General features: G+C 49.8%; 1 protein-coding gene across 4 annotated transcripts in view; it reads right to left on the bottom strand.

Moving 5' to 3' along the window:
* The window catches only part of LOC102458062 (uncharacterized), a 48,482-nt gene extending 41,119 nt beyond the window's left edge, over positions 1-7,363 (bottom strand). For all 4 annotated transcript variants that reach the window (XM_075911456.1, XM_075911457.1, XM_075911458.1 and 1 more), the window contains exon 1: positions 5,919-7,363. In XM_075911456.1, the coding sequence (XP_075767571.1) occupies positions 5,919-5,957 (39 nt within the window). In that variant the 5' untranslated portion in view covers positions 5,958-7,363. The remainder of the gene's footprint in view (positions 1-5,918) is intronic.
* Positions 7,364-13,088: the final 5,725 nt, after the last annotated feature.

Genomic DNA, 13,088 nt, shown 5'->3' with positions numbered 1-13,088 from the left:
CTAGACTGATCCGAGTCTTTAGGGCCCTGGGCTGGGGCCCGTGAGTGAGGGTGGACCCGGGCCCCCCTTTTGCCCTCCCTGCACCCATGGGAGGAAACGCCGGTCTTTAGGCGTCACGTAGAGTGTTGTAGCTGAGGCAGTGGGAACCGTCCCGACAAATCCCAGCAAAAACACACAGGCAACGCGGGAGTTGCCGAACCAGTGGGGGGGGCCATAGAGTACTGTCGGACCAGACCAGTACAGGGGCACCAAATTGTGTGGTTGGTATCACGGGGGTATTATGCCCTAGGACGGAGGCACATCCTGTGTCAGTTGCCCAATCACTTAGTTTGGTGAGATCTTTTTGAAGCTATTCGCAGTCTGCTTTGATCTTAACTATCTTGAGCAATTTGGTATCACTTGCAAATTTTGCCACTGAATTGTTGCCGGTCTTTTAACCAGTTATCAATCCATGAAAGGATCTTCCCTCTTATCCCATTACAACTTACTTGACTTAAAAGCCTTTGGTGAGGAACCTTGTCAAAGGCTTTCTGGAAATCTAATTACACTATATCCACTGGATCCCCCTTATCCCCATGTTTGTTGACCCCCTCAAAGAACTCTAGCAGATTAGCGACGAGGAGTCCTGTGGCACCTTATAGACTAACCGAAGTGTTGGAGCATAAGCTTTCATGGGCAAAGACCCACTTCCTCAGATGCATATCTAGCAGATTAGTAAGGCATGATTTCCTTTTACAGAAACTATGCTGACTTTCCCCCAACAAATTATATTCATCCATATGTCTGACAATTTTATTCTTTACTATAGAATGAAGGACATTTTCTAGAGTTCTATCAGCTCTAGTTTCCAGTGTTGAGGGTGATGGGGTCCTTACCGGTGTTCCCTGTCAGCAATGTGCTTGTGTGGCCGCTCAAGAGAGATTTGAATGCCATAAGAACATAAGAACGGCAGTACTAGGTCAGACCAAAGGTCCATCTAGCCCAGTATCCTGTCTGCCGACAGTGGCCAGAAACAGGTGCCCCAGAGAGGGTGGACCAAAGACAATGATCAAGCGATTTGTCTCCTGCCATCCCTCTCCAGCCTCTGACAAACAGAGGCCATGGACACCATTTCTATCCCCCGGCTAATAGCCTTTTATGGACCTAACCTCCATGAAATTATCTAGCTTCTCTTTAAACTCTATTACAGTCCTAGCCTTCACAGCCTCCTCTGGCAAGGAGTTCCACAGGTTGACTACACACTGTGTGAAGAAGAACTTTCTTTTAGTAGTTTTAAACCTGCTACCCATTAATTTCATTTGGTGTCCTCTAGTTCTTCTATTATGGGAACTAATACATAACTTTTCTTCATCCGCCCTCTCCACATCTCTCATGATTTTATAGACCTCTACCATATCCCCCCTCAGTCTCCTCTTTTCTAAACTGAAAAGTCCCAGTCGCTTTAACCTCTCCTCATATGGGACCCGTTCCAAACCCCTAATCATTTTAGTTGCCCTTTTCTGAACCTTTTTCAAGGCCAAAATATCTTTTTTGAGGTGAGGAGACCACATCTGTATTCAAGATGTGGGCGTACCATAGTTTTATACTGCATCTAGACTGGCAAGTTTTTCCGTTAAAAGTATTTCCACAAAAGAGCATCTAGCATCCGTGCCCAGTACAGATGCGCATTTGCACAAGAAAGCTTCAATGGCCATTTTAGCCATCGGGTTTTTTACGCAAAAAATAAAGGTGCCTGTCTACACTGGCCCTCTTGCACAAGTATTCTTGCGCAAGAGGGCTTATCCCTGAGCGGGAGCGTCAAAGTATTTGCGCAAGAAGCACAAATTCATTCTTACATTAGAACATCAGTGCTCCTGCGCAAATTCAGCAGCCATTGTAGACAGCTGGCAAGTTTTTATGCAAAAGCAGCCAGTCTTGCCAGTCTAGATGCACCCGGGCAGTATGCCACCCAACTGGTTAGCAGAGTGCCCACAGCTAGAGTTTTTGGTTCTACTGGTGGTGCGCATTCACACATGCCAACTATTTTGCCCGGTACTGATGTTAGATTTACTGGTCTGTAATTGTTACACAAAGCATCATCCATCTTCCATGTGAGGAAGACTGTCACACTGAAATTCCCATTACCACCTAGGTTCAGTGCCCAGGGAAACTGAGGCACACATGGGGTTACTACAGGAAAGTGGGGCCGAGCATGGAGTTCTGGGGCTGGAGTTCTGGGGCTGGGGGCCTGGGATGGAGTTCTGGGGGCTGGGGGGGGGGGGAGAGGTAACAGGGTGCCGGGCTGGGGAGAGAGTCCCCTGCACCTGCCTCCTCCCAAGGTCCCACCCCCCCAAAGAGAAGCCGGCATGAGCCTCTCTTGTGGCGACCCTCCCTCCCGTGGGGCAGGGGAAACCCCCCCCAAATTACTTCTCCCCCGGAGCTGACCCCCTCCCGCAGCACAAGACTAACTCAGCTCCCCCTCTGAAGCTTATACAAAAGTTTCTATCATTTTCCATCCTTTTTGCCTCCCTTTTTCCTTTAGTGAGATGGGCAGGCAGGAGTTTTGGTAAAAACGTATCAGACATACACACAGTGCCAGCTCTGCCTCAGCTGGGGCTGGATAATCAGAACCACAATTCCAAAGGAGTTGGCATCACTGAGGTGATAGATCTCCCCACGTTTTGTTGCCAATTTTCCATCTCTGAGTCCTAGCAGAGACTTGGGATTCACGTGGCTTTCTCTTCCACGTGTTCGGATGCTGTGACTGCGAGTGCCTGGAGAGGCAGGCTGCTCAAGGCAAGGCTGGCCTTGAATCTTGGTATCTATGGCTTCAGTTGAGTGGCTTGTGTGAAACTGGAAGAGCAGCTCAGAGAGAGAGACGTCTCCCTAGACTAGCTGCCAGCAACTGGTGCCCAAGGTGAACCGTGCAATGGGCACCCCCTCCCCCAACGGCAGGTATCGACTGAGGGGTTTGGTTCTGTGCTGGGGAGAGGGGGGCTGGGGATGGAGTTCTGTTGACTGGGGGCCAAGGGGCTGGGGATGGGGGAGAGGTAACAGGGTGCCGGGCTGTGGAGAGAGTCCCCTGCACCTGCCTCCTCCCAAGGTCCCACTCCCCCAAAGAGAAGCCGGCATGCGCCTCTCCCGTGGCGACCCCCCCTCCCGCGGGGCAGGGGAAACCCCCCCACATTACTTCTCCCCCAGGGCTGACCCCCTCCTGCAGCACAGGGGTACCCCCCCCACGTTCCTTCTCCTCTGGGGCCTTCCCCCCCCCGCGGCACAGGGGAACCCCCCCGCGTTCCTCTCCCCCCCAGGGCCGACCCCTCACCTCCCCTCCCGTGGCACAGGGGAAACCTCCCCATGGACTTACCCCCCTCCTGGCAGCAGGGAAGCCGTGCTCCAGGTAAGGCACCGGAAAGGGAAGGGGAAATGGAAGGAGCAGGGTTTGGAATTTGGCGCCCCATGTAACTTGGCACCCTAGGCGGCTGCCTAGTTTGCCTATAGGCACGGACCGCCCCTGCCTCTCTCCTTTACTTAAGGAGAGAATCTCATGGCAGCCTGAAGGAAAAAGTCCTCATGGCAGACAAAGCCAGGCTTGTAGGGTATCCTCAGCCTTAGGCTCCTTATTGCTTCAAGTGCCTTCAAGAAAGCAAGGCTGTGTGTTGTGTGTGAGTTTTATTTAAGTTTTTCGGAGTGTTATTTCAACAGGTAAGTTAATCACTTACATTGATAACTCTCATGTAGTTTTTTGCGGTGCAATAATGTGAAAAACAATTAGGTTAACCAGGTAAGTAAATGGGCAGTTAGGAAACATTACAGATTGCTTATAATACATTTATTAGCGATCTTGTTAGTTATGTAGCACTTTAAAGACTTTTTTTCTTTTTGTTTTACCAAGATACAACTAACACGGCTATCTCTCTATTACAATAAATTTGATATGCTCAAAATCTTGACTTTTATTCATGAAGGCAATGTGTTACTCATTTGCTATAACAGTGGTTTTAAATGCTTGAATGAAATATAGCGATGAAATTCATATTTAGGTTTTATAACATTAACTTTGCTCATGTTTTATAAACCTTATATGTAAGTATTTGACATTTTTTATGTAAAAGACATGAACCTAATGAGAACGGGATATGAACAAATTAAAGAGAAAAAAATATTGAACAGAATGCAAACCACAAAACTATATATATACACACACACACACACACACACAGGCAGTCCCCGAGTGACGCGGATCCGATTTACGTCGGATCCGCAGTTACGAACGGAGCTTTTCTCGCCCCGGAGGACTGGAGCGGCGGGACGTCCAGATGCGCTGCAGTCCCGCCGCCCCCGTCCTCTTGGGTGAGGAAATCTGCTCCACGTCTCCCTGGTCTGCTGGGGGGGGAGCCGTGGAGCAGACGCAGGCGGTCCCGCCACCCGCGTCTCCCTGGTCTGCTGGGGGGGGAGTGCAGCTAGTGCCCCCCATTCCCTCCCCAGCAGACCAGGCTTTTCTTGCGTACGCCTGGGGCAGAGCAGCTGGGGCGCTGCCGGTTGGTCCCGTAGCGCCGCTCCTCAGCGCTACTGTACCAACCCGGCAGCACCCCAGCTGCTCTGCCCCAGGCATCCTGATTCAGCCGCTGCTGGTCAGTTTCAGCAGTGGCTGAATCAGGACGCCTGGGGCAGAGCAGCTGGGGTGCTGCTGGGTTGCTCCAGTAGCACCGAGGAGCGGCGCTACTGGACCAAGCCAGCAGCACCCCAGCTGCTCTGCCCTAGGCGTCCCCAAGTCAGCCGCTGCTGAAACCGACCAGGGGCTGACTACAGGAAGCCTGAGGCAGAGTTGCTCTGCCCCGGGCTTCCTGGAATCAGCCGCTGATCAGTTTCAGCAGCAGCTGACTTGGGGACGCCTGGGTTTCTTAAGTTGAATCCGTATGTAAGTCAGAACTGGCATCCAGATTCAGCTGCTGTTGAAACTGATCAGTTTCAGCAGCGGCTGACGCCAGTTCCGACTTACATACAGATTCAACTTAAGAACAAACCTCCAGTCCCTATCTTGTACGTGCCTGTATATGTCTGTAGTTAGTAAAATAAGTAATTCATTAAACAATAAATACCCTAAGAGGTGGATTATTTACAGTGGCGTAGTGAGGAGGGTGCAGGGGAGGGCAAGTGGCCCCTGGGTGCCACACTAGTGAGGTGCCAGTATAGTTCCCCTACACTCCCCCTGTCATCCCTCTGCTCACCTGCTCCTCCACTGCCTGCCACCACCCGCTGGAGCTACCTCCTCCCCGCCTCTGTCCCAGCCCCACTCCCTCCACCTCTGCCAAAGGGTTAGTGCTGTGGGACCCAGCCCCAAGCTGGAGGGGCTCAGGTAAGATGCAGTACAAGCTGCCCCCACTCCTCCCAGGGTCGAGCTCAGCTACGCGCCAGGTTTGGGGCCCCAGCATTTGGCTGGCGGGCGGGGGCAGAGGGGGCGCCAATTCGCATAACACCCTCGGTTGCCTCTGCCCCAGCCCCCCGACATCACCCTGGGAGCCCGGCCCCACGGCCCCTCTTGGCGCGTCCCTCGCACGGAAGCGGTTCAATTCCTGCATCTGCAGCTCGCCTGGCTCTGGGCCACAGCGGACCCGCGTGTCGGACCAGCTCCCCAGCGCTGAGCGCGGCGCGCAGGGGCAGGCGCCCCCCGGCTTCGCAGGCGGCCTCGCCGCACTGCCCAGCGCATGGCCCGGCCCGAAGGGCGCTGCCGGGGCGCACGCAGCAGCCGCATTCGGAGAACTGCCGCGGGGACCTCGAGATCTCTCCTCCCCAGGCCTCGCTCTGATCCACCAGCCCGACCCGCCCGGTCCCGGGGACTCAGCCTGCGGCCTCTCTCCGCCCGCGGGGAGCTCGCAGCCCCCGGCCCGCTGCAGCCACCGCCGAGCCCTGCCCGCCCCGCGCTGCGCAGGACCCACCTCGCTGCCCCGCTGCCTGCGGCTCCTCGCCCCGGCCATAGCTCCTCTGCCGGCACAAAGGGCTGCCGGGCTGGGCTGGGGGGGCGGCTCCCCTTCGGGTTGGCTCGGCTGCGGGCGGGGCCTTCGCAGGGGGGTTGTGACTCTCGGTGGCTCCAGCCCCAGCTCCTCAACCTGGAGGGCGCCAGAAGAGCGAGGCCCAGGCAGGGGATGGGGGTGTCAGGATCCCCGGGGTCAGTCCCCCAGCGCCACTGCCAGGTCGGGTTCCAGCTGGGAAAGATCCTGAGCTTGCACGTTCCAGATGCGAACGAAGGGGCTGGAGCTGCAGCTGGGAGAACTTGGAGCAAACACGAGTCCTCCTGGACTAGGATGCAGCGGCTGCAGCTGCATCTCCCTACCTGTTGACATCAAGACCTGCTGAGGGACCAAGCCGCAGAAACTTCAGTGGAGTAGCCCTCAGCTCCAGCCAGACTTTGCTCCAGGGTTACAATGGAAATGGAGGGGAGGCAAAAGATTCTTTCCAACCAAAGCCAAGATTCCCTGACCTGCAGGGATAATTGTGAATATTCTGTCTGAGCTCCTGCATCACTCCATCTGCCCTACTTCCCAAAAATAAGTCCTAGAGAAGAGTTTTTAGAAAAATAGCCAATATTGATAGCACCAGATAATTCAACCCCACCCCTGGAAAATTGTTCCAATGGTTAATTACCAGCTTCCTTGGCAGTAATCCATGCCCTATTTCCAGTCTGGATTTGTTTGCTACATTGACCAGCTTATTATTAAATATTTGTTCCTCATTTACTTAGACTGTGATCTAAGCATCCCTTCCTCTATGCAGGGAAAGCCTTATGGTTGCCCTAACCAGAACTGTTAAACCAGTGTCCCAGTGTCTGATGACAATCTGGGGGGATGATTTTTAGAGATGATTTTATATTCAGCAAACACTAATGAAGTATTTTTAAAATAAATTTTAAACTCAGGTCCTGTAGACTAAACACAGTAAATTCAGAAATTGACAGTACATACCTGGGGTTAGCAAATGCCTGTGAAAAGGTTTCATTAGCAATTGAATGGCTCTTTCACAGGTTCAGTATTCTGCTAATACTGGAGTTGGCAAACTTTTCAAACCAAAGAGCCAAACTACATCAAACTTCAGAATACGTGGTCAACAAAAAGCTGTATGAGAATGCCCATTTGCATGAATAAAAATATACAACTTAATATTATTGATAATTGACAATGTAAATTGCAAATGAAACATTGCACTCAAGCTATATCTACACTGCGCTGTTTGCGCAAGAAATATGCAAATGAGGCAAAGCGTGGAATATTGTTGCACCTCATTTGCATACTTAATGAGCAGCTGCTTTTTGTGCAAGAGGCTTTTGCACAAAAACCCCTAGCGCAACAGCTGTTCTTCCTGAAAAAAAGCAGCTGTTCTTCCTGAAAAAAAGCTCGCCACCCGTGCAGAACTGCACGTTGCGCATGCGCAGTCAGTGCTGCGCAGCCGAGCCAGGCTAAAATTGTTGAGCCCTGCTCATTAAGTATGCAAATGAGCAGGGCTCAACAATTTTAGCCCGGCTCAGCTGCGCAGCACTGACTGCGCATGCGCAACGTGCAGTTCTGCACGGGTGGCGAGCACTGCAAATGAGGCACGGCAATATTCCATGCTTTGCCTCATTTGCATATTTCTTGCACACAAAAGCGCAGTGTAAACATAGCCACAGACTTTAATGGAACTTCTGCTACTGCATCTTTTCATGCATTTCTTTGACATTTACATCATAACTGGTCAAATCCAACATCATGCATGAATTTAGGCTGTCTTCTGTCAATCTTATGGCAGGGGGTTATAGATGCAGGGGTACAGGAAACTGGGTTTGGGTGCATGGGTTGCTAAGGGCACATGGTTGCAGCGTGGGGGATGCAGGAGTATTATGGCAGGGGGCTGGAGATGTGGAGTGAGAAAGTAGAATGAATCAGAGTAAGGCCAGGTGTGCCTGCATGTAGCAGGAGCAGGAAGAGGGACATTAGGTGATAGACATAGGTTCCATTTAAGATTGTAAGTGAGACATTAACAGGAGATTGCTGAGGCTTAATAATGAAATGAGATACATGACTGACCCCAGGTAATCTTGTTAGTTTTGCACCCTTTTGTAATCTTTTGTTTCACACTCTTTTTACCTGCATAAATAAGGTGACTCAGGCATTGTTTGGGGAACTCACTTTCCTGTCCATATTGGCGAAGCGCTTTGCTAATAAACAGAGTGATCTACTAAATTGTGAGTCCCGAGTCTAACTTAGACTCTGGGTTGAGGTGTCTGAGGGACTCAGGGCAGGGGGGTTGGCTGTATGATGGACTCAGGGCACTGGGTTGAGGTGTGGGGTGCAAGAATGTTATGGCAGAGAACTGAGGATGTGGAGGTGCAGGAGTCTGGGGATGTGGGATATGAGGGGATCAGAACAGGGGCTCAGGGTTGACGTGTGAGAGGGTTAAGGAGTGTTAAGACACTATGGCCAGATGGGGCAGGGCTTCAACGGGGGGCTTCTTGGACAGGATTAATTTTTAAATAAAGTAAAATATCACGTCCAATACAAAAGGTTTCAACATTGTCTTTATTTATGGCAGGGGTGGGGAACCTTTGTTGGGTCGGGGCCACTGAGTTTGGGTGAAGAAGGCAGTTGTGACCCGAGGCACAGGATTGGGGAGCAGGAGTTTGGATTGTGATCTAGGGCAGAGGACTAGGGTGCAGGGTCTGGGAGGGGTTATGGGCTAAAGAGGGGGACAGAGTGCTGGGGGGGAAGGAAAGGGCAGGGGTGCCAGAGGCAGGCTCTGACCAGGAGACTTACCAGTGAGACTCCAGGTCAGTAGCCCAGCATGTTTCTCAGGAGCCTGTTTTGCCCCCACAATGAATTCCAGAGTCATGTGCTCTGTGAATAAGAGTCTAAGGGGAGAGAGAATTGGTGCTTTGTGTGCGAGTCTTGAAACAGGCAGCTTCCATTGGCCAGAAACCAGCCAATGGGATTGTGCTGGGGGTGGGTACAGTACTCCCCCCTCCCAGTTTGTGGAAAAACAAACAGCCTGGCAGCCGCTTTTCTGAGCAGCATGCAGGGACAGAAAAGGCAGAGGATTCTGCTGTGTTCATAGGCCAGATTGTTTTGCCCAGGTCTGGTGTAGCACCAGCACAGGCTCCCTCGTGCAGGGGGGCACAAGGGAGGGCTGGGCTCCAGCTTCAGAAGACCCATATCTAGCTCCCTATTAAGCCATAGTGTGCCAGCCTGTGTTATTAGCTCTGGCAGGCTTTTTCACTGTTACATTAACTGGATCCTGTAAGGAGGAAGCAGAACCACGGAACAGGGATAGGAAGAGGTGGGTGAGTGGACATTAAGACCCAATGAAGCCCCACATTTTGGGGTGCCCTAAGCAACTGTGTAGTCTGCATATAGTAAAGATGGCACTGTCTTTATGTCTATCACTACAAGCTATGCGTTCTAATCCCTTATTATTGTAGCTCACATCTGAGTTCTGTCCAATTTAGCAGTATCCTTATTGAATTTTGGATACCAAAAATGGAGGGGATTCCTGCAGCCATTGCACCAGTGTCCAATACAGAGATAAAATAACTAGGACAATCAAGAGATAAGAAATTAAACGTGTGTGTTGTTAATCAATAATAGAATTCTATTTAAATATTTTTGATGTCTTCTACATTTTCAAATATATTGTTTTCAATTACAACATAGAATACAAAGTGTAGAATACTCACTTTATAAATATTTTACCTACTATATACTTTAGAGAGTTTGTCTGATCAAGAACCCCTCCTAAATAGTAAGACGGGGTGGGCAATAATTTTTGATTTGGGGCCACTCCAAGAATTTGGTAAGTGTTCAAAGGCCACTCTGTTCTATGATATAAGAGGAGGCATGGGGTCTGAGATGGAGGTTGAGTGCAGAAGGGAGCTTGGGGTAAGGGAATGAGGTGCAGGAGTGTGGACTCTGGGAGATTGTGACCTGGGGCAGAGGACTGGGGTGCAGGAGGGAGTACAGGGTCTGCAAGGGAGTATGGGTGGAGGAGAAGATTCTGACCTGGAGGAACGATGTAGGAAGGGGTTCAGAGTCTGGGAGGGGGATGTAACCTGGGACAGGAGTACAGGGATTTGGAATGTGAAGGGGGCAGAAGATTGGGGTGCAGTCTGGGAAGGGATTGTGACCTGGGGCACCGTTGAGACATCTGGTTGAGCTACAGGAATGGCTGCAATTGAAGTTCAGTAGGAACAGCTGCCTGAGGCTGCTGCTGTTCCTACTGAATAGTTTGCTAAAATACTGTCTCTGGACACCTTCACCCACCCAGCGCCCGACACCCCGTCACTCCATCTACCAACCTCTAGCATTTTGCCCATTTACCACCTATCCAACTTCAGCTCCACAAAAACATGGCAGGCCCCAGCTGCTAGTGAGAGCCCAGTCTCCATTCAGAGAGGTGGGTGTACAGTTACACTTGGCTCCCAGGCAAGCCCACAGCCTTCTCCAGTGACTGGAACATGAGCAATTCCATGCAACTGACTCAGAAGCCAGGCATCATTTCTGTTGATTAGCTGGGTAAGGAGGGAGGGAATTTCACCTGAAGTGCAAGGACGTTAATTGCCATTTCAGGTCGATCCTGATCAATGTTCCAACATGGGCAAATTGCCAGCTCCAGAGCAGCCAGCATCACTACAGCTGCCTTGGTAACATTGTTCAGGCACAATAAAGGTGATCGCTTTAGTTATTGTCCTCCTTTAGTCACTATTAACCAAGCCCCAAGAGTTTTCATTAGGGACAGTGAAAGAGGAGTGATTAAGGCAGTAGGGAAATGAACACAATTTGCACTTCCACTTCAAAAGAAAAAAAGATTAACAATGATGTAAGGGGTAAAAGGAGCCTGGAGTCTAGTTTTGTTTTTAAAATAACCTGCTGCTGAGAACTCTAGAAGCAGCACTTGTTGCCATGCAGAGAGCACACTGCAGCTGGTGCCAAGCAGGGTATTAACACAGAGAGCATGAGGGGGATTTATTGCAGGGATTCTTCCCCCACAAAAAGGGAAGAGAAAGTCTCCTTAGTAAAATAGACCTCTTATCCAAGGTCAGGGAAGAACTTCAGTTTCAAAAGATTTTATTTTCAAACTACTGCTTCAATCCAAAATAGAAGGGGACAGATTAAAACTAAAGTAAAAGTGGCATCTGTGTCCATCTCCACTCTTTGCTTCCCTCCCAAATTGCTGGAGGGCAGCTACATATGGAGTTGGACTAAAACCCAGAAAACTGAGCTCTGAATGTACCATGATACAAATGTGCAGCTTGTTTGGAAAGCTGTCCTATCTTCCTAGGAGATGAACCTTGCCATGTAAGGTACAGCACTGCAAATTACATTCCCCCAGTGTGCCCACAGAACAAATCCAAGCAGACTCAAGCTGTAGTTAGTATAGACACTTTCTTTTCAGCAACAGACCTAGTGCTGCCCCCAGTGAGACCTAAGCAGCCCTACTGATTCCACAGAACTTGAGGTCATACATTGGCATAAACCTCCCCTGACTGCAGCAGCTGCCCCTTCTTCTTTGCATCTTTTTTCTTGAAGGCTTCAAGTCCACACAAGAAAGGGCTGGACCAATTTTTTTATTTTCTCAGCTGCTCTGATGTGTTCCTTACTTGATATTGTGCTTCAACAGCATTATCATGTGCTCAGGCAGATGAAAGGAAGGACTAGAAATCTAGAGTGCTCATGAGCAGGAACAATGAGAAGCATGGAGTATTCAGACAGACAGAAAATGAAAACAGCTCAGGGACTCTGTGTTTTTTCTCCTTCCCCTGCAGTATGGACTAAAGGGATCATCTGGTCACAACTCACCTGATCAGTTCCTGTCATTACACGGGCTCTGGGCATTGCTAGTATTTCAGTTTCTTCTGTTCTCTGCCTAGGGCACACAATGACACAGCCTCCCCTGACTGAAATAATTTAGTCAATGCATGAAGATCAACAATGTGATATACAGCAGGTTACTCACACTGTCTGTATGAGTAGGTAGCAGATACTTTAGTTGCAAGTCTTTAACTCATTGCTGAAACCAGTTTACTTACCCACAATGAGACATTTAAGTTTTGATGAAAAACTAAGTCCTCATTTCTAATTTTCAATAAGCTATCTACTGCTGTAGAATGCAAAGCACAGAAACTCACCCACTGCACTGGGGGAGAGGAATGCAGTACTGTTTAGGGATTTGTTTTGTTTTTTAAACAAGATACCATTGCATCAGTTACAGAAAACTACCTGAGTCCCCAGACACACAAAAGATCTATTATGGCAGCTTTTCAGCATGATCAAAGGACTCCTGGAAATGCTCCTAGATTTCTCCAGAAATCTGGGGGCAGAAGCACCAGTGAAGGTTATTTAAAGTGGCCTCCTCCCAAGTTTTGGATATAACTATTTTGTGACAGAAGCCCATCACTTGGAAGAAGAAGAATGGTGATAATAAAATGAGACACGGCATTTAAAAGTGGGTAAAGTTCAGCTGTCATGTCTCACCCAGTTGTTTCTGCCAATTCCTTCAGATGCAAAGATGCTTTTCAGAGTTGACAGGCCGCAGGGGAATATGCAAAGGATATCCCCTCCTCCAAAGACAGGAATTTTATTTCTGGGCCAAAAATTTTAGACCAGATTTTCCCCCTTCCACCCTCTCCATCCCATTGCCTGTAAATCTGTATCTCCGATGTGGTGGGTGAGATGCATGTTATTAGCCAGACTGGGAAGGGATGGTGTCCCAGCAAAGCTGGGAATAGGTGACAGGGGAGGTTACATCTGGATGGCTACATCTGTTCTGTTTATTCCCTTTGGGGCACTTGGCACTGGCCACTATTGAAGACTTCTTCTGGTGCAGAAAGAGCCACATTGGGTTAAAAACACTGGTACTTTAGGAAAGGAACTAGTGGAGGCAGCTGTGATCAAGCAATGTCCCCACCTCTGCAGAGGGGACTGTTTCCATTCGGGAACCATGGAACACACACTGCGCTCCTCTCCATGCAGGTATGTTCTGCAGAGCAGGTGCCTTTTGGGTTCAGTGATGTCCTCACAAGGACTCTGGTGTGGCAACATCTCAAAGAAACTACCAGCACTGAGAAGGCGCATAATACTTTTCCT

The sequence above is a fragment of the Pelodiscus sinensis genome, chromosome 29 (assembly GCF_049634645.1).
Source record: "Pelodiscus sinensis isolate JC-2024 chromosome 29, ASM4963464v1, whole genome shotgun sequence".
Taxonomy (NCBI): domain Eukaryota; kingdom Metazoa; phylum Chordata; order Testudines; family Trionychidae; genus Pelodiscus; species Pelodiscus sinensis.
This window is presented reverse-complemented; position numbering and strand designations above follow the sequence as displayed.